This window comes from Doryrhamphus excisus, linkage group LG3 (assembly GCF_037039965.1).
Source record: "Doryrhamphus excisus strain RoL-2023G ecotype Guam linkage group LG3, RoL_Dexc_Guam_v1.1, whole genome shotgun sequence".
Taxonomy (NCBI): Eukaryota; Metazoa; Chordata; class Actinopteri; order Syngnathiformes; family Syngnathidae; genus Doryrhamphus; species Doryrhamphus excisus.
Genome location: NC_136359.1, coordinates 25,119,763 through 25,137,726, shown reverse-complemented (window position 1 = coordinate 25,137,726; position 17,964 = coordinate 25,119,763). Strand labels below are relative to the sequence as shown.

Below are 17,964 nucleotides of genomic sequence, written 5' to 3'. Positions count from 1 at the left end.
TCCACAGTATTAAAGTGAGGGCTACGTTCCAGGAAAAGCAGTGAAAGAAACGCAAGCAATACGCTCAGTGTACTTCATGCCGGGGTTGTTGAGGGCAGAGTATTTACAGACATCAACACTAAAAAGAAATGCGTTCAAATTCCACAAAGGATAGAATAGATGAATCCAGGCCAATAAATACTGCACAAGGGAATTGGATATGACCGCTCTGCGGCCACGGACAATTCCCTTTCATGATTATTATCCGCGTTTATAGCCGTCATATATTGCGAGCGTCCCATTCTGCTGTGAAAGATTGTACATACCAGGCACACAGGAGAAGACAAGGGCAGCAATGAAAAATGGCTGTGAACATAACCGTAAAATCATCAAAATGAAATAAATATATGATATGAACCAAGCTGTCACACCGAGAGGCGACATTTTCAAGGTAAATGTGACACTTGGTAATGCTGGTGTTGCTTTATGTCCGAGCCCTGGTAAGTATTTGAGCCTCGGGTGATTTTTAGTTTCCCGTCTTACAAAGATATGATTAAGATTAGGATCAATTTGATGATAGCTTTATTGCAACAGAGAACCAAAGAAACAAAAATTCTAAGTTATAAATTCATTGGCGTTTGAGTCTATGAAATACCAAGTATTGATCCCCTACCACCCACTCAGGATTGGGATGGTCAACAACAGTGGAAACCTACACAAGACCAGAATAGAATACAAGACCATCAACAAGATTATAGATCTGTACAAGACCAGAATGGACTACAAAAAGGCTAGACCCACAAAATGCAGACAAGAACATCAAGACTCAACAAGGCTGTAGAAGTCCATCAACAAAACCTACACAAGACTCGAATGGGCCACCAGAACATCAACAAGACTGTAGACCTACACAAGACGGCATGAACTACAAGACCATCAACAAGACTCTAGACTCACACAAGATCAAATTGGATCAACAAGACTGTAAACCTACACAAGTTCAACAAGGCTGTAGACCTGCAGAAGACCAGAATAGACTACAAGACCATCAACACAATTGGAGATCTGCACAAGACCAGAATGGACTACAAGAGTATCAACAAGACTAAATGGCTCAACAAGTTTTCCGAAGTCCATCAACAAGACTGCAGATTTACACAAAACTAGAATGGACTACAAGAGGCTCAATAAGACTGTAGACCTACAGAGGACGGAATGGACTACAAGAGGATCAACAAAACTGTAGACCTACAGAGGATGGAATGGACTACAAGAGGATTAATAAGACTGTAGACCTATAGAGGACGGAATGGACTACAAGAGGATCAACAAGACTGTAGACCTAGAAAGGACGGAATGGACTACAAGAGGATCAACAAGACTGTAGACTAGAGAGGACAGAATGGACTACAAGAGGATCAATAAGACTGTAGACCTACATAAAACTGGAATGGAGTGGACTACAAAAGGATCAATAAGACTGTAGACCTACAGAGGACGGAATGGACTACAAGAGGATCAATAAGACTGTAGACCTACAGAGGACGGAATGGACTACAAGATGATCAATAAGACTGTAGACCTACAGAGGACGGAATGGACTACAAGAGCATAAACAAGACTGTAGAACTGCACACAACCGGAATAAACTGCAAGACCACCAATAAGACTGTAGACCTACAGAGGACGGAATGGACTACAAGAGCATCAACAAGACTGTAGAACTGCACACAACCGGAATAAACTGCAAGACCACCAATAAGACTGTAGACCTACAGAGGACGGAATGGACTACAAGAGGATCAACAAGACTGTAGACCTACAGAGGACGGAATGGACTACAAGAGGATCAATAAAACTGTAGACCTACAGAGGACGGAATGGACTACAAGAGGATCAACAAGACTGTAGAACTGCAGACAACCAGAATAAACTGCAAGACCACCAGTAAGACTGTAGACATACACAAGACCAGAATGGACTACAAGTCCATCTTCTCCTACACCTACTGTAGGTCAGGGGTTGAGGGTGGTCTTCAAGAAGTCACTTTAGTGGGAAACCCTGAAGGCGGGTTATTACAAGACCAGAATGAGAATATCCTCCCTGAAAGGCCTCCCTGCAGTTTCTGAGAGGCGGGTTCCAGGATCCATTAGCACGCTGAACTGCAAGTGCATTATCTCATGACTCACACGTTTCCATCTAATGGAGCCGTAACAAATCATCTCATCCTTGCATGTCAGCCGTCGTCATTTCTCCGTGTACACAATTTATCTTGGAAAATAAGAAAGGTGACTCCACATCCTGGCCTCCCAAACTCTGCCGGTTGTCGGTTCTTCAGCATAAAAGGTGTTTATTATTGTTTATGTGGCTTATTATAATTGCCACCTTGCTCGAGGGCACGCGATGTAATCCAATCTCTAGGAGTCAGCAGCTGGCCTGTGATTAGGAGTGGCCATTTGGATACACGTGCCTTCCCGACTCGACACCGCCCGCTGATGGATTGGACCCGGTTGTCTCCACAAATACAGTTTCTGAGCATTTAGCAGGAACCGGACTGAAGGACGGCACGGTGTTGTCCAAGGAGGACGTTTGAAGGACAATGGAATACAAGAATGAGACAGGAAAAAAGCAGTTACTTTTTCCCCTGTGGTTGTCTTGCACACTTGGAAGGGGACGTTGCAAAGAAGGGAGATACAACAAGGGCACTACACTGCTTAGTTATCACATAGTAGCCGATCCTCAGCTCACGTTTCATCCTTCATGATGATTTGAGTGGCTCGGATACGACATGCAGCCCAAGTGAGGACCGTGTCACAAGACGGTTAATATTTCTATTTTTAACCCAGCCAACCAGGCGAAGCTCCTAGTTTACATGTGCCGAGCCGCTTCCTGATCATCCCAGGAGACAAAGTGGATCATCTTGACCTAAATATGGTGCTGGTGTGGAGCAGCCTGGCAGAGGAGAGCGGCGGGGGAAATCATGTTGATTCCTCGCACTTCATCTTGTGTGTCATCTGGTGACAGACGACACAAGATATACCTTTCCTGGGCGGAATTGCTGACTTTTAATACAATTAGCAATATCATTTTTCAGTTTCATATCTCCTTGTGTGGTGGATGACATCATAACATCAAATTAAATAGGAATTTCAATAGGAATTTGTGTTTGGAAAATGTAGAATTTTGGTGAAAAGTGAGCATTTTTGGGGATGTGCAAAATCATTATTCTGGAATGTTATTCTGGAATGGTTTGAGCAGATGAGAAATGTGGAAAAATGACATTTATTTCAATATAACATTCCGTTCAATTCTGTGGATTCTCCAAAATAGAGCTGAACATGTTCTGAAGCTAAACCTAGAACCTAACCTGAACCTAAATAAAACTAAAATAATGCTATTTGTTAATAGCAGAAAAGATACTCGTCTGCAAATACAAATAGATTGTGTGGAAATTGACAAAGTGAATGAAAATAACTTTCTAGGCGTTATAATACATTAAAAATGAGTTGGAAATCCCACATAAAAAAATATAAAATGGCAATTTGTTCTCAATAAGTCACAACTTTCATTCATTCATTTTCTACCGCTTTTCCTCACGAGGGTCGCGGGGGGTGCTGGAGCCTATCCCAGCTGTCTTCAGGCAAGAGGCAAAGGTACACCCTGGACTGGTGGCCAGCCAATCACAGGGCACATATAGACAAACAACCATTCACACTCACATTCATACCTATGGACAATTTGGAGTGGCTAATTAACCTAGCATGTTTTTGGAATGTGGGAGGAAATGCACGGGGAGAACATGCAAACTCCACACATACGTAGATGGCCGAGGGTGGGATTGAACTCAGGTCTCCTAGCTGTGAGGTCTGCACGCTAACCACTTGACCACCGTGCAGCCTCCAAATATGGAAAAATCGTGAATGAGCTGAATGTTTTGGTATTGGAATGGTGTGTGAACATTGGAACTCGTGACCCGTGTTGTTTTGTTTTGGTGTAAATAATATAGCACATGATATGTCTCCATAATTATAATTATTTAGAGTAAGACAAGGCGCCAAACCCCAGGATGTTAATATTATGAAGTCATCGATCTCTCTAGGGTCAAATGTGAGATGTTAGGAAGGATAATAGGCTTTCCTCACCATTCCAAGAGTGAGTGTGAAATGGAGGTGTTGGTGGAGCTGTCAGAGGTCATGAGGGTTCATCACAGACCTCCGCTGTTGTTTTTAGACGTCTGGCGACTGGGTGACGGACATCAAGGGTTGCTTCAATCACCCGATGCCGCCCGGCGAAATAGACGCACATCTCTTTTCAAATGTCAACGTTGTTTCAGTGTTTATATTAGTTGAAATACAATTGGAATTGAATTGAACTATGAAATCAACACTTGTTCTGATGCTAAAACAACACTGAAGTCCGATGCCGAGTCGATGATCTAACGTTGAAAATTCAGATTCCACATAGTTTCAACAAAGTGGTGTAGTGATTAGCGTTCCAGACTTTGGAGCGGACGGCTCGAGTTGGAATCTCCACTAGTAAGCACCATCGGTATCCGGAATTTGAAGGGCTCAAGCCAAAAATCTTGATCCGGATCAAAAAGATCCGCTGTAGCGACGCCGTAATCAGGGAAAAAGCGGAACGAAAGACACAAACGTATGTTGTTTCAATGTCACCCTGCAAGCCGGGTACTTTGTCCTTGTCTGGTGTAGACTCACCACACAAGAGCAGTACTGTAGTACTGTAAGTACTGTAAATCCTGCACTGTTTAGCTATGGAATATGCGTCTGCCTGCACTTGTGTTGAGTCTCTGTACTCCCAAGCACTCCCGGGAGCGCTTGGGAGTACAGCGCTTCCATAAAGGAAACTTCATTAGCATCTCGGGCTCATTGTCATCTGACAAGCTATCTGATATCACAGATGTGCGTCAGCGCCACCAGCTTGCTCTCATTTAGCAGGATTTAATTACATGCCCAGAAACGTCTGGAGACATATTGCTCGGCAGTGGGAGAATTATTTACATTTTTACAATCAAAGATTACACACGCACATCCTTTTTGGATGTGGGGACCACCGTCTTCGTTACCGTGGAGGAAATTAGTACCCGCTTCAGTAGCGTACACACAAAAAACATTTATTACCAAAAGGTGGAAGTCAAAGAAGAATAAAAACATTATACCATGCAACTATTATTATAAATGATATATGATTAAGTTATATTATTATTCATGCATAATGATTAAGTAATGTGATTGTACTGTCAAATGATTAAATAATTGAATCTGATTAATCACCGTTGTAGATTAATTAATCGTGATTAATCACCACTACTACCAACTATGTCTGAAATATGCCCATTTTACTGCATGTTATGAACTGAAAGCTAGGTGACAGCAAAGGATGATATATTATATTTCTTATGTATTAACAGCTCCGAATGAACTGAATGTGTCAATCAAGCTCAGAGATCCCACACGAGTCTAAAATAGTCTCTTTAAATAGTAGCAGGATATTTGAATCGCACTTTAAACTATGTTCTTATGAGCAAGGAGGGGTTGCGTTCAAAGGCATCACGTAATTTGATGTAAATCTAAGAGTTTTCAGTCTTTTTTCCAGCATACTTACTGTTTGTCCGAAATGAACAAAATCAACGTAGTTGTAAAATTATTACAACAATATCATGATCTTAATTAAGATGAATAACAATGTTAATTATTAAATAATTGTAATATTACTATTAAGGCATGAATGCTGAGGAGTTTAAGCTGTACTGAGAAACTGCAGAAAATGTGGAAGTACAGAAAAGTGATGGGATTCAGGGATGAATTCAGGAAAGAAGTGGAATGCCAAAAATATATTTTGGTGTTACAATGCTATGAATTCCAAAAGAATGATGATAATACTTATAACGTTCTTTCTTCTTATTAATATTTTTGTCTCATATTCCTTTTATTATGTGTCCTACATTGGATAATACAAGGGGAAAGGTGACTGTGGTGGTGTTATTTCATGTCTAGAAGGCTCTAATGATGTTAAAAACCGTATTTAGAGGGTTGTAAACAGGTTTTCTATGCTCTAACTACAAAAATATTCCTATTCATAAATAAGGAATCCCACTTGGTGGAAATTCACTCATCACAGTGGGGCCTGAAACCAATGAACCGCAATAAACGAGGGAGTACTTGAGAAATGAGAATGTTGTCACCGAAAATGACAGAAAATGTTGGGAGTTTGTCGCTAGTGAGGATTCATGTCATGAATGACTGGAATGTTCGGATGTTGGAATGGTGGAAATGTGGAATTAGATATGTGTCAAATAGAAGGATTTGGATCCTGAGAGTACAGCGAAATACCACGTAACGATGCTAGTACTAGGAGTGTATCAGTATCAGTATGCCAGGGATGTCCAAAGCACCAGTGATTAGTTTACGAGCCCACAGGGTTTACAAAGCACTGAAAGATGATTGGCCACTTACCATAATCAAACAGTGAATACCGAGTAGCCATATTCCAAGCAAATGGCTCCCTGTGGAATTTTTGACCTCCAACATTTTCGACACAGTGAGATAAATGCTCTCAGGCGGTCCACTTCAGCTGGCAGTGACAGGAAAAGGCTAGAAATGATGGAAGAGAGCAAAAGTGTGAGTGATGTGCTGATAGACGCTCATTTTCTCATTTTGCTAATGAAGACAGAGCAGAGAAAGAACAGGTCACTTGGCACATCAAGTCAACTCCCAGCAGAAAACGTCTCCACGTGTCTGACTTCCTGGCAGCACATAAAGTACGCCAGCATGCGGGGAAACCAGAGGGAATAGTGACTTCAGCTGTGCAATGACCTACTTACCTGCGTGACCTGCTTTTACCATACGGCGCAAATAGAGCCACCTTGAGGACAGCTTAGATATGCAGACATAAGAGACAATAAACAATCACCTTGGCTTCATACACTCAATACATCATTTTTTCCTGTGCCGGGTGCTCGCGTGTCGAAAAGTATTTCATTTAGTATGTTTACCCCCTAACAAACAATATATCATTTTTATGCTCAGTGACACAGGATGAGCAAAAAAAAATTGACATTTTTAATCTAGGGTTGCAACAATTAATCAATTATACAATTAATCAACCACTATTAAGCTTTTTGTAAATTTGAAACAATGCACAACGATGAGCCAATTCAAGAAACATTACAAGCAGTTGATGAAGAGTCTTGAACCAGTCATGATGTGCTATATATATATCACTATATTGACACTTACTATGGTACCCATTATGGCATTGGATGATCATATCACCTCCTACATTGCTACGTGACAAAAAATAAAAATAAATGTAATTTTTTTTTATTTTAAAAATTTATAAAATAAATTAATGAAGAAATAAATTACAGGATGAAGAGTCTTGAACCAGTCATGATGTGCTATATATATCACTACATTGACACTATGGTACCCATTATGGCATTGGATGCTCATATCACCTCCTACTTCGTAACGTGACAAAAAAAATAGTTTTTAAATTTTATTTTAAATTTACTTTTTTTTTAATTTTCAAAAAAATATAAAAATAATATTTAATAATAATTTAGATTTTTATAATAATTTTAAAAAATATATTTAAAAATATATATATATTAGGAAAGCAGGAAGTGAACAAATGTAACAGTTACTGATTGTAAAAGTACCAGATGGAGGGGTAGGATGCTCATATCACCTCCTACTTCGCTATGGGACAAAAAAAAAAACAAAAAAAAAACTTGAACTATATTACAAAAGCAGGAAGTGAACAAAAAGTACTAAATGGAGGGGTAGGATTTAATAAGCTTTGCTTCTTCCTACTCCTTTTGGACATGTGGATTTGGGAACTGATTATGGGATGCACTCAATTGGAATCTGATGCATGTTCAAATGAAATTAAACCATTATTACCATAAAAATGTAAATATCGTCGGATTTGGTATGTCCAGGACCTAACCGATTCCTTGATCAAGCAAAACAAGTTTAAGATGAATCGATTAAGAAAAGAGTATTAGCTTCAAAGCCATGGGAGATGGCTACCACAACAAGACCAAAGTTATTTGTTATCTACCGTCACCTGGTATGAACATTCGTTATTGTCATTTATAGTAGTGGTACCTTGGCATACAGGTGTTTTCTCTATGTGAGATGTTAGATAGAGTTCCATATTACATGATGGCTGTATTTGTATCACTAGCTTTGCCTTCATCTTATCCTTTGTCACACTTGGTATGGACCGGATTCAACCAGCTAAGAACACTAGGTCACACATGGAGACATGCGACGGGGGGGGGGCTAAGCTTTGAAAAAGAACATGTGACCTGAAGTGTCTCGGCTTTGCTCCCGCAGCCGTGTAGAAGACGAGCCCCTGCGTCTGTGTATTATATTCTTCCTGGTACATTAAACTGTTCAAATTGAGCTATTCTTTACTTCTTTGGGAGCATTCAAGATAACTGGTGGGAGGCGAGGACACTAAAAACAGAAGCCATCTTTCACCATCAGAGCATTCATGGATTACATGACAACACTGAGCACTACCGCAGCGTGCACCAGGCAGACAGCTGCAGGAAAACATCAGGATGACAATTAAACCCGATAAGTCGCCACCAAGGAAGAGCTTCAGAAGGCGAGGGTCTGCACTGGTGACGGCCCAATACCGTTGGTGTCAGAGCAAAGGTACTAAGGTGGGGCATCGCCGCCAGTCTGGATGCCATCAACAAGACAATGCTACAAGACTAAGTGCTCCAAAGTGAGACTACAGATGACACAACACCTCTGATTACGGGAAGGAAATGGACACCATCCGATGCAGCACAGCTTGCTATGTCAGCCCTGAAGCGGAACGATGTTATGGTCCAGTTGGGAGGAGGAGGAGGATTTGGCTTTGCAGTGAATAAACCAACTCCGTGCCAACGTTTGTTTGAGATGGACAGAAACAGTTTAACCACCAGTCTATCGAAGCTGGACAGCTAGCCATTGGAGGTATTTGCTCAATTTTGCTAGCTAAAGATAAAAGCTAAAACAAACACATAGTCTCACAAATACAGACAAAATATACTTACACATGCACCCACACAAAAAAAGGACTAACATGACAACTGACCTGTTGAGGTGGAAACATCGGGTATATGCGGCATATGACAAGGAAAAGCAGAATGTTCCAGACGCCTTGATGCCCCTGAGAACAAACGAAAGCAGAAACACCATGAAAGAAGCGGTTCAAGCAAGGGCAGTGACGAAAGCTGATTGGTCCAGGACAATCTTGAGTGTATAAAAGGCCGGGCAGGGAAAGGAAGGGTGCTTTTTTGCAGCTGTGCTGTAATAAGACCCGCTTACTTGTAGGTATACAGGGACTGATAAGCCCGGACATCTGTATTAGGTATTGTTGTCAGGAATAAACAATCTGGTTCTTATTCTACGATTTGGTTCTTTAAGATTCCTTTATCCTCTATTTGAAACCCACTTAGAGTCCTCACGGGGAGGATTTCTACACCATGGATTGGATTGGAAGATGCTAGTTGATATTGGCAAGCAACTAATTTCCCCCCAGAGATTCCAACTACCACCATTATTTTAGACTAGGTGCTATGGTCCAATTGACTCAAGGTGGTCCACAACATGGAACTGAGTTTCATAGGATTATCCCAGCAAAGAGGCCTACAAACAAAAGAAAACAAAAGTGAGCTCCACAGATCTGGCAGCAGATGCACAACAACAAGAAGGATGGAAGGCCAAGGTCTATCCAGCTGAAGTAGGATGGAGAGACTTTGTGGCTTCCTCTACTACCAGGTTCATGAAAGACCTCAGCATTCATGGACAGGCAGTAAGGTGAGTCTTTGAAGCGGCTGAAAGAAGCAGCCAGTGGCTAGGGATCAATCACAAAGACCCTCGCTGGGCTCAAAGCAGAGGGGGCACACACCCGGGACGCCTTTGGAGGTGTCATGGGCCGATCATCAAAACGCCAGTGAAGGAGGGTGTCCGCCTGACAAGCCGTTTGTTTCTTCCTGGGGAGGGTGGGGCATGAGCAGCATGAGCAGGTTTTTCTCGTGGAAAAGGAAGTAGTGACTTTTGTCTCTACGTTGGAGTCGGTACAAATAAAAACTCATTCTACTCCACGCAGAACACATTCTTGTCAATACCTTTCCGAATTGAAATTAAGAGTAGTCACATGCACTGTGAATGAAAAGACATGATCTGTCCTAAATCCAACCAGAATAGTCATGACACTCGTCTCCGAAGCACATGTTCTAATTTGAATCCCTTTTCAAAAGTCATAAATCATTTTTCACCACCTTTTCAGCAATGTGGTAGCTTGACCCAGTTACATCTGATCAGCTTATCGGGTGACTGCAATCACAGCTCGAGTACATGAACAAACTTAACAGTAATATTAATACACCCTCAACTAATATATAAAAGTAAATATATCCAACACATTTTTCTTTTAAATATGTGAATTTCAATACAACAATAAAAATGTGAAAATATTATATTGTATTATATGATGTTGTATTTAATACAATATATATAAATAAAATGTTTATTTATTTAATTTGATTAATTTTCTTTTGCTGTTTTAATTATTGTAATTATTATAATTTGTGTTGTATTTTAATACGTTTTATTTAACACAATATATTTTCTTAAAAATATATTGTTAAATAAAATATATATATAAATAAAATGTATTAAAATACAACACAATTAAAAAAGAAAAATATTTAATTAAAACGGCAAAAGAAAATTATGGCAAAAATATTAAGACAAAAACGTTGTAATCTAACAAAGAATGAGGAGAAATAATGTCATTTAAGTAGCATATAGTTGAAATATAAAAGAAATTTTTTTAAGTCGAATGTAGTGAGAAACAAAACAAACGACTTGTTATTGGAAAATTCAAAAGTTAGGTCACGAGAAGAAAGTCGAAATATTATGTATATACTCTACAATCTCTATACCCTGGGTGGAAAAAGTCTGGTAGGTCTGGACACCCCTGACTTACATCCTAAACCTAAAAAAAATAAAAAATAAAACGCTAGACTAGACTGATTTTCATTGTTTTTTCATCGTTTATTCGTATGGCTGTTCAAAGGAATACTGTATTCATAGCTTGCCATTGTACTACATATTACAGTCCGTCCATGACTAGTACAATGACAGGCCATTGGGGTGTCGGAACACCCATCACTGGCTGCAACTAAATGCGACAAGTTCAAAATCTAAACAACATTTGGACATATTGCATCTAATATTAAAATCAGAGAAAGCTGATTTCCCGTATTGGTGTCCATTTAGTGGTTTTTGGTGACATCAATGCTCTCATAAACCTCAAATCTGTACTGGATACCGTTTTCCTCTTGCGTGCCCTGTGGGACTCCTGGAAACCTGGAAGAGAAAGTAAATAACTGTAAATATACTGTACATACAAGTGAATTCAATGTGCAATCGTGTTACCTGTTCACCTTGCATCTTAACAGCACAGCCTTGATTTATTTACATGACCACCAACGACTATCAGTGGTTGTAGTTGCAAAAGAAAGCCTATCTTGCGTGTGTGTGGATAAACAATTGTTTAGCTTCTCTCGACTAAAGCCCAAAACACTTACGTAAACACCCTCATGTTTGGAAAGCTGTCCTGAAGGTGGATGCACCGACACGTGAGCTACTGAGTGTGCATAATACTTCATAACATACACAAGGACATAAAATAACACTCCTATACTCACCTTTACAGCAACTCAGCAGCTCCAGTAGTTTTTTTGTCTGGCCAGTGTACTTTCAGTGTACTTCCCTGAGGCTTTAAATGGCTACCCAATATATAAATATTAGCCAATACAAGAGACACAACAAGAGTAAATAAGCCATGTAAGACGGAAATAAAACTCCTGTTAGAGTAGCAAACAGTAAATGTGAACCTTAGTTTAATGCAGGGGTCTCAAACACGCGGCCCGCGGGCCAAATGTGGCCCGCAGAACACTAGTTTGAGGCCCCCGCCTTGATTTGAAAGTTTAATGTTAGTGCGGCTCGCGCAAGTTTGATATGGATGCTGTATGGTATCATGTACCCAGAAAAAATTATTACGTTTGATTCATGTTCATGTTAAAGGTTAAATAACTGTTAATAGTTATCCTCCCTATCCATGTGGAAGTGGTAAGTTTTTGGCTATTTAAGTGAAAGGAAATAACTTGAAGGCTACCGTTTAGGTGGCTAGCTCTCTAGTTTGCGAGTTAGCATGTGTCTCAAGACCCTGCAGTTGCGCAATATGTTGTAAATAAAAAGAGTATAAATGTGACTATAGTCGTGTTTTGTCATGTCTACAGGGCTCTAATAATGCTTTGTTCATTTTAATCTGAAAAAAATCATTTGTCTACCCACCAACTATATGTGCTTTCTTAAGTTTTTATTATTATTATTATATTTATTTATTACTGACTGATTGATTTTCTTTATTCTTGATATGTTTATTTATTTTTCATCTTATTTTGTGCAGAAAAATAAAAATTAAGATATTTGAGAACAGTGGAATGTTTTATCAGAGCTTTTATTGTAGAAAATCGGAACCAAAGCACTGAAAAAGTTTGTATATTTTTCTGTTTTTAATAAATGCGTTTTGGGTTTTTTTTGGAAAACCTGATGCGGCCCAGCCTTGCCCAGACCCTAGCTCCAGTGGCCCCCAGGTAAATTGAGTTTGAGACCCCTGGTTTAATGCCTGTCACACGAACAAGGACACCTAGTAGCCAATGTCGAATACAGTATAGCGGTGCCTTGTTTAACGTCATCAATCCGTTCCAGAAAGTCCAACCCGGACCAAAACAGACTCTAGCCAAAGCAAATGGTCCCATATAATTTTTTTCAAAATGTACAAAAATATAACAGATTCATGACCTTGGCTACCTATACGGCATCTAGTGCCAGACGTCCATAGCTGCTACAATCGAATCAACAAAAAAAGCTGCTCTTACCCGGGCAGAAGACAGTACTTGTCTGGGCAGATTTCAGGGAAGAAGGTGTCGCATTCAAATTGTTTGAGGACTTGTGTGACAAATAGTCTCCTGGTGCCTTGGCTCTCCATCAGTTCCTACAAGCAACAAGCATGAAGACATCAGTTAAGAGGGAATTGAATGATACAGGACATGTATCCACAGTATGTATTTTCACAATACAGGTTTTAACATTATTAGAGCCCTCTAGATATGAAATAACACCCCTACAGTCACCTTTACACTCCTATTATACAATCTAGTAGACATAATAAGACACACTGTAAGTGTGAGCAGCACCAGTAATGGAGACTGGAAGGCAGTCTGTTACTGGTTCTTGTGTGTCTCACCTAACATTACAGTAATATTAGTGACACCTAGTGACCGATGGAGGATACTACGTATCATCACAACATCTTTGGCTGCCCTTTCCAAATGCCTTACAGTTGTATTTTACTTAATGTTGACATTTTTGTGCTTGAAAATACTTCATACCTCAAATATCCCGAAATATGCATACAAATAACAGCATGATTTATTAATGAATATGATTTTGGTGAGGTATCAGTGTATACCTTTTAGAGTATATATATATATAGTATATATAAACACACAAGTAAAGATGTTGACCTTATAGAGTGAGGTGCCTCCTAGAACCCAGACCTGATCAGCCTGGTCTGACAGCTGTGTGTCAATCAGCCTGAGAGCCGAGCGAAAATCTGAAGCCAGATGGTGGGCGCCTGGAGGGGGCTCTCTGGAAGGAAACCAGCAGCGTCGTTAAAACAAAGCAGCATTTAATGCCAAAACGAGACTGAACAGTTGGACGTGTACTTTCAAAAGTTGGGAGAAGGTGAAATTAAGTTCACCCGTAAAAGTGCATTTTTATTCATCATTAAATTTCACCCAAATATTTTTGCACGCAACAGCTTAGCATGTCAGCATAGCATAAAAATGCTTTGCTTGTATAATATGAGCACGCCATCAAGACCCCTAGTGAAATATTTGGGGAAAATGACTTGAGAGGGAAGAACTTTGCAAGCTTGTAGTGTCAATTTAAATCTTATAATGGTAATTTAGCATATACGGCCTACTAGTGTTTGGATGTTTAAATCAAAGGAGTAAACATTGTCGCATAGAGTACACATACAATATTCTATTAAATACACTCTTTATTGCTCTCTGGTTCTACCATATCTTACTTATTGTGTGGAAATATGGGTTAATAACTATAAAAGCAATCTTCTCTCGCTAAATGTACTGCAAAAAAGGCCAGTAAGGATAATTCATAATGCCGCCTACAAAGAACATACTAACTCCTTATTTCTAAAATGACAAATACTTCAACTTGCTGATATAGTTCATCTTCAAACAGCTAAAATAATGCATAAGGCTAAAAATAAGCAATTAGCTAAAAGTGTCATCCAATACTTCTCTACAAGAGAGGAGAAATATGATCTCAGGGAAGAAGTACATTTGAAACACTTCTATGCTAGGACTACGTTATGCTAGCCATAGCATTTCAGTATGTGGAATCAAACTATGGAATGGATTGAGTAAGGAAATCAAACAATGCACAACGATGAAGAGTCTTGAACCAGTCATGATGTGCTATATATATATATATATATATATATATATATCACAATATTGACACTTACTATGGTACCCATTATGGCATTGGATGCTCATATCACCGAGTACTTCGCTACGTGACAAAGAATTAAATAAAAGTAAAATTAAGTAAAAACAAAACAACTTAAATTATATTAGGAAAGCAGGAAGTGAACAAATGTAACAGTTACTGATTATAAAAGTACCAGATGGAGGGGTAGGATTTAATAAGCTTTGCTTCTTCCTACTCCTTTTGGACATGTGGAACTGGGAACTGATTATGGGATGCACTCAATTGTATTCTGATGCATGTTCAAATGAAATAAAACCATTACCATTACCAATATTGGAAAAATAAGTCGTTGTTGTGTGGTGATTCCAGGGTACAGCTTAGGGTGAGTTTGAAAGACTTTGATTCTATTTAATTAGAATAGAGGCATATATTTTGTGAGGTATGGGCACCTGGATTGAGGTAGGTTGACAATAATCACTGACCTTGCATCACCGCTGTTCAAGTTCCCTTGGCATTGAAACACATTTACTTCCATACACACAAGCACATGTCTCATTTTCTATTATTATGTTTACTATATTGGGTAAAAAGGCATGTAACGGTGACTATAGGGATGTTATTTCATGTCTAGAGGGCTTTAATAATGTTAAAAAAAACATATTTAGATTTGGATCCTAAGCAGGTTTTATTTGTTCTTGCTACATAAATATTCCATTCATAAAAAAAAGGAATCCTACTTTGCTAAAATTCATTCATCACAGTTGGGTGTGGAACCAATGAACTGAAATGAACGAGGGATTACTGTATTGGATGTAAATCATATAGTATATAGTGTATGCCAAATGACGTACTTGAGCTGTTGACTGAGGACAATGTTGATCCTGTTGCTTAAAGGTCTGTTTGTCTCCGGGATGGAAAACCACGTCTTCCTGCCCATAATCACCACATTCTGCTTACCTGCGCCACACATGAAAATGTTCATCAATAAGCTCAAAACGCAAATGAAACTCATTCAAGTTGTGACCTGGGAACTCATGGACTTTGAGCACAGTGGCTCCATCAATCGTCAGCAAACACTAACCAACTGGGCTTGTTTACTGTTAAATATTCACCAGTTGTATGAAATAAAATGTGTGTTTGACGCCATGGATGTTTACACTTTTTGGCCTTTTCTCAGAAAATATGAATAATAAAGCCTTTCCGTCAATCATGGTTAGTGGCTGTGTGAAGACATTTATTGAAAAATAAAATAACAATAACAGCTTGAAGTCTTTTGTGGTAAGTGTGGATGAAGGTCTTATTTTCTCAGATGGTAAAACTGCCCATTCTTCTTGGCAAAAAGCCTCCAGGTCCTGGAAATTCTTGGGCTGCATGTTTGAGATCTCAACGATACTGAGGTCAGGAGACCGAGATGACCAAACATTGACTTTCTTCTGCTGTAGCCAATGGCAGGTTGATTTGGCCTTGTGTTTTGGATCATTGTCATGTTGGAACATCCAAGAACGTCCCATGTGCAGCTTCTGGGCTGATGAGGGTGGATTTTCTTCCAGTATTTTCTAATAACATGCTGCATTCATCCTAGCATTAATTTGGACCAATTTTCCTGTGTCTATGTAGCTCACATATCCCCAAAATACCAAAACATCAGTGATCCACCTCCATGTTTCACAGTAGGAAAAGTATACCTCCCATCGCAGTCCTTGTTGACTCCTCTCCAAATGTAACGTTTATGGATTTGGCCAAAAAGTTCAACTTTGGTCTCATCACTCCAAATGACTTTGTTCCAGACGTTTTGAGGCTTGTCTCTGTGCTGTTTGGCGTATTGCAAGCGGGATATTTTCTGTAATTTTCAGATGAATCTCCTCCCATTTTTTAATGTCAGAGTAGCATCCACAGAGCCCCCATGAACGTTAAATTATTGATGTACTGTAATTTCATATTTTCTGTAACAACTTTCCCATTGAACACAGACAATGGTGCCCCCTACTGGTGGAAAATGTCAAATTCCACCATTTTTTTTTTGTAGACTAAAATTGAATGGGCAAATTAAACGCTGGCCCCACTGGTGAAAAATCATTTGACATTACTTTAAGCACTTATTCTACAGTGATTGCCCTTTATGGACCCCTGACCAATTAAGGTGAATGGGAAATATAATAACATATACCGTAACAGGGCTGTGCAGAGACCTTTGGAGGGGCAAAGTTGCTCAAAGTTCAAAGGGGGGCACATTTTCACTCACACACACACAGAAAAAAAACATTGACAAAAGGGAACTTTGGGCATCAGGTGCAAAAGGGGCAGGTGTTTGTTGGGTCCATAAGGCTGCAGCATTGCAATAAAAGCTTGGTCAAAGTTTACCTTCTATGGATGGTGTTGACGTCATCTTGCGGAAATGTTTGAATTCCTCCCTGAAAGAGAAAAACATTAACTGCAGACAGCAACAACATTTTTCATTTATGGTGGGCCCAAGTCTAATTTTTCCCCCCGTTTTGCTGAGTTTTTTTGTCCTTGTTCTATTGACTTTTTGGAAAGTGCCAAAGGCTCATGAAAAACAAGCTAAATTCCGCCAATGGCCCCCGAGCCTCACTTTGGAACCCCCTAGACGAGGTAACCAAAAAAGTAATACATTGAGCAGATATCTTTATAGTTATAACTATATGGTTTACCACTACAATCTATCGCTTCTCATTCCAGCAACACACAAATGAAAACTACATCTAAAACAACTTAAGCGTCCTTATTGTCAAAGATGTGAGCACGTGACAAAAACAGGAAGTGTTCCTGGACTGTTCGCCAGGCTGGAGGACAACAGACCGTGATTTGGGACACTAGTGTGACAAATATGACTTACTTTAGTCTTGTAGGATGCCAGGGAAGTTGTCCATTTTTGCCTATTCCCATATCAGGACACGTAGCCACGATGCCGTTCAGAATGCGAGACATGTTGGTGTAACAATAATCTCGTCGCAAGGATATTCTGCCGCCAACAACTGAATCTTCCAGCAACTTAAACTGCGCATGCGTACATTGGACACCATCTTGGAAACGTAATTACGGAAGGTCGTCAGGGACAAAATAGACAACTTTGCGTGTCCATTAGAATTGGCAATGAAAAAACCGTATGAAGTACAAGTCCACATGATAGGAATATGTCGTTTTATGTATGTTGCAATAGCCGTAGTCTTTTGATTACATGGGGCTGTGATGTTGATGTGATGTTTCAATTACATTGTTGATATTTCCTCATCAATTACAGAGACCCAGAAAATGAAAGTTCTTTTTCCTGTTAATTTGTAATATTAAAAAACTTTAATATTAATAGTTGAGTGAAAAGTCCCTTTTTTGTCACAAAATATGCTTATTA

At 39.4% G+C, this 17,964-nt stretch overlaps 2 protein-coding genes across 3 annotated transcripts in view; both read right to left on the bottom strand.

Annotated features, from left to right (window-relative positions):
* nsmfb (NMDA receptor synaptonuclear signaling and neuronal migration factor b) overlaps window positions 1-9,136 on the bottom strand; it is a 40,337-nt gene extending 31,201 nt beyond the window's left edge. Inside the window, exons 1-2 of one of the 2 annotated variants that reach the window (XM_078789227.1) lie at window positions 9,097-9,136; window positions 6,453-6,590 (exon numbers count right to left, since the gene is read on the bottom strand). In XM_078789227.1, coding sequence (XP_078645353.1) covers window positions 6,453-6,483 — 31 coding nt within the window. In that variant the 5' untranslated portion in view covers window positions 6,484-6,590; window positions 9,097-9,136. Of the gene's footprint in view, window positions 1-6,452; window positions 6,938-9,096 lie in introns of those variants that run through there. The other variant, XM_078789228.1, reaches the window with a different exon arrangement.
* Window positions 9,137-11,039: 1,903 nt separating this feature from the next.
* dhfr (dihydrofolate reductase) lies at window positions 11,040-17,626 on the bottom strand. The gene is made up of 6 exons (XM_058070731.2): window positions 17,452-17,626; window positions 16,959-17,008; window positions 15,449-15,554; window positions 13,604-13,727; window positions 12,956-13,071; window positions 11,040-11,378 (listed from the first exon to the last, which is right to left on the bottom strand). The coding sequence occupies exons 1-6, from the start codon at window positions 17,541-17,543 to the stop codon at window positions 11,285-11,287; spliced, it is 582 nt and encodes a 193-aa protein (XP_057926714.2). The 5' UTR covers window positions 17,544-17,626; the 3' UTR covers window positions 11,040-11,284.
* Window positions 17,627-17,964: the final 338 nt, after the last annotated feature.

Coding starts and splice junctions, on each gene's coding strand:
- dhfr (XM_058070731.2), bottom strand. CDS start 17,543: ATGTCTCGCATTCTGAACGGCATCGTGGCTACGTGTCCTGATATGGGA. Junction 15,555..16,958: donor GTCAACACCATCCATAGAAG/GTAAACTTTGAC, acceptor TGTGTGGCGCAG/GTAAGCAGAATGTGGTGATT. Junction 13,072..13,603: donor GAGGCACCTCACTCTATAAG/GTCAACATCTTT, acceptor TGTTGCTTGTAG/GAACTGATGGAGAGCCAAGG.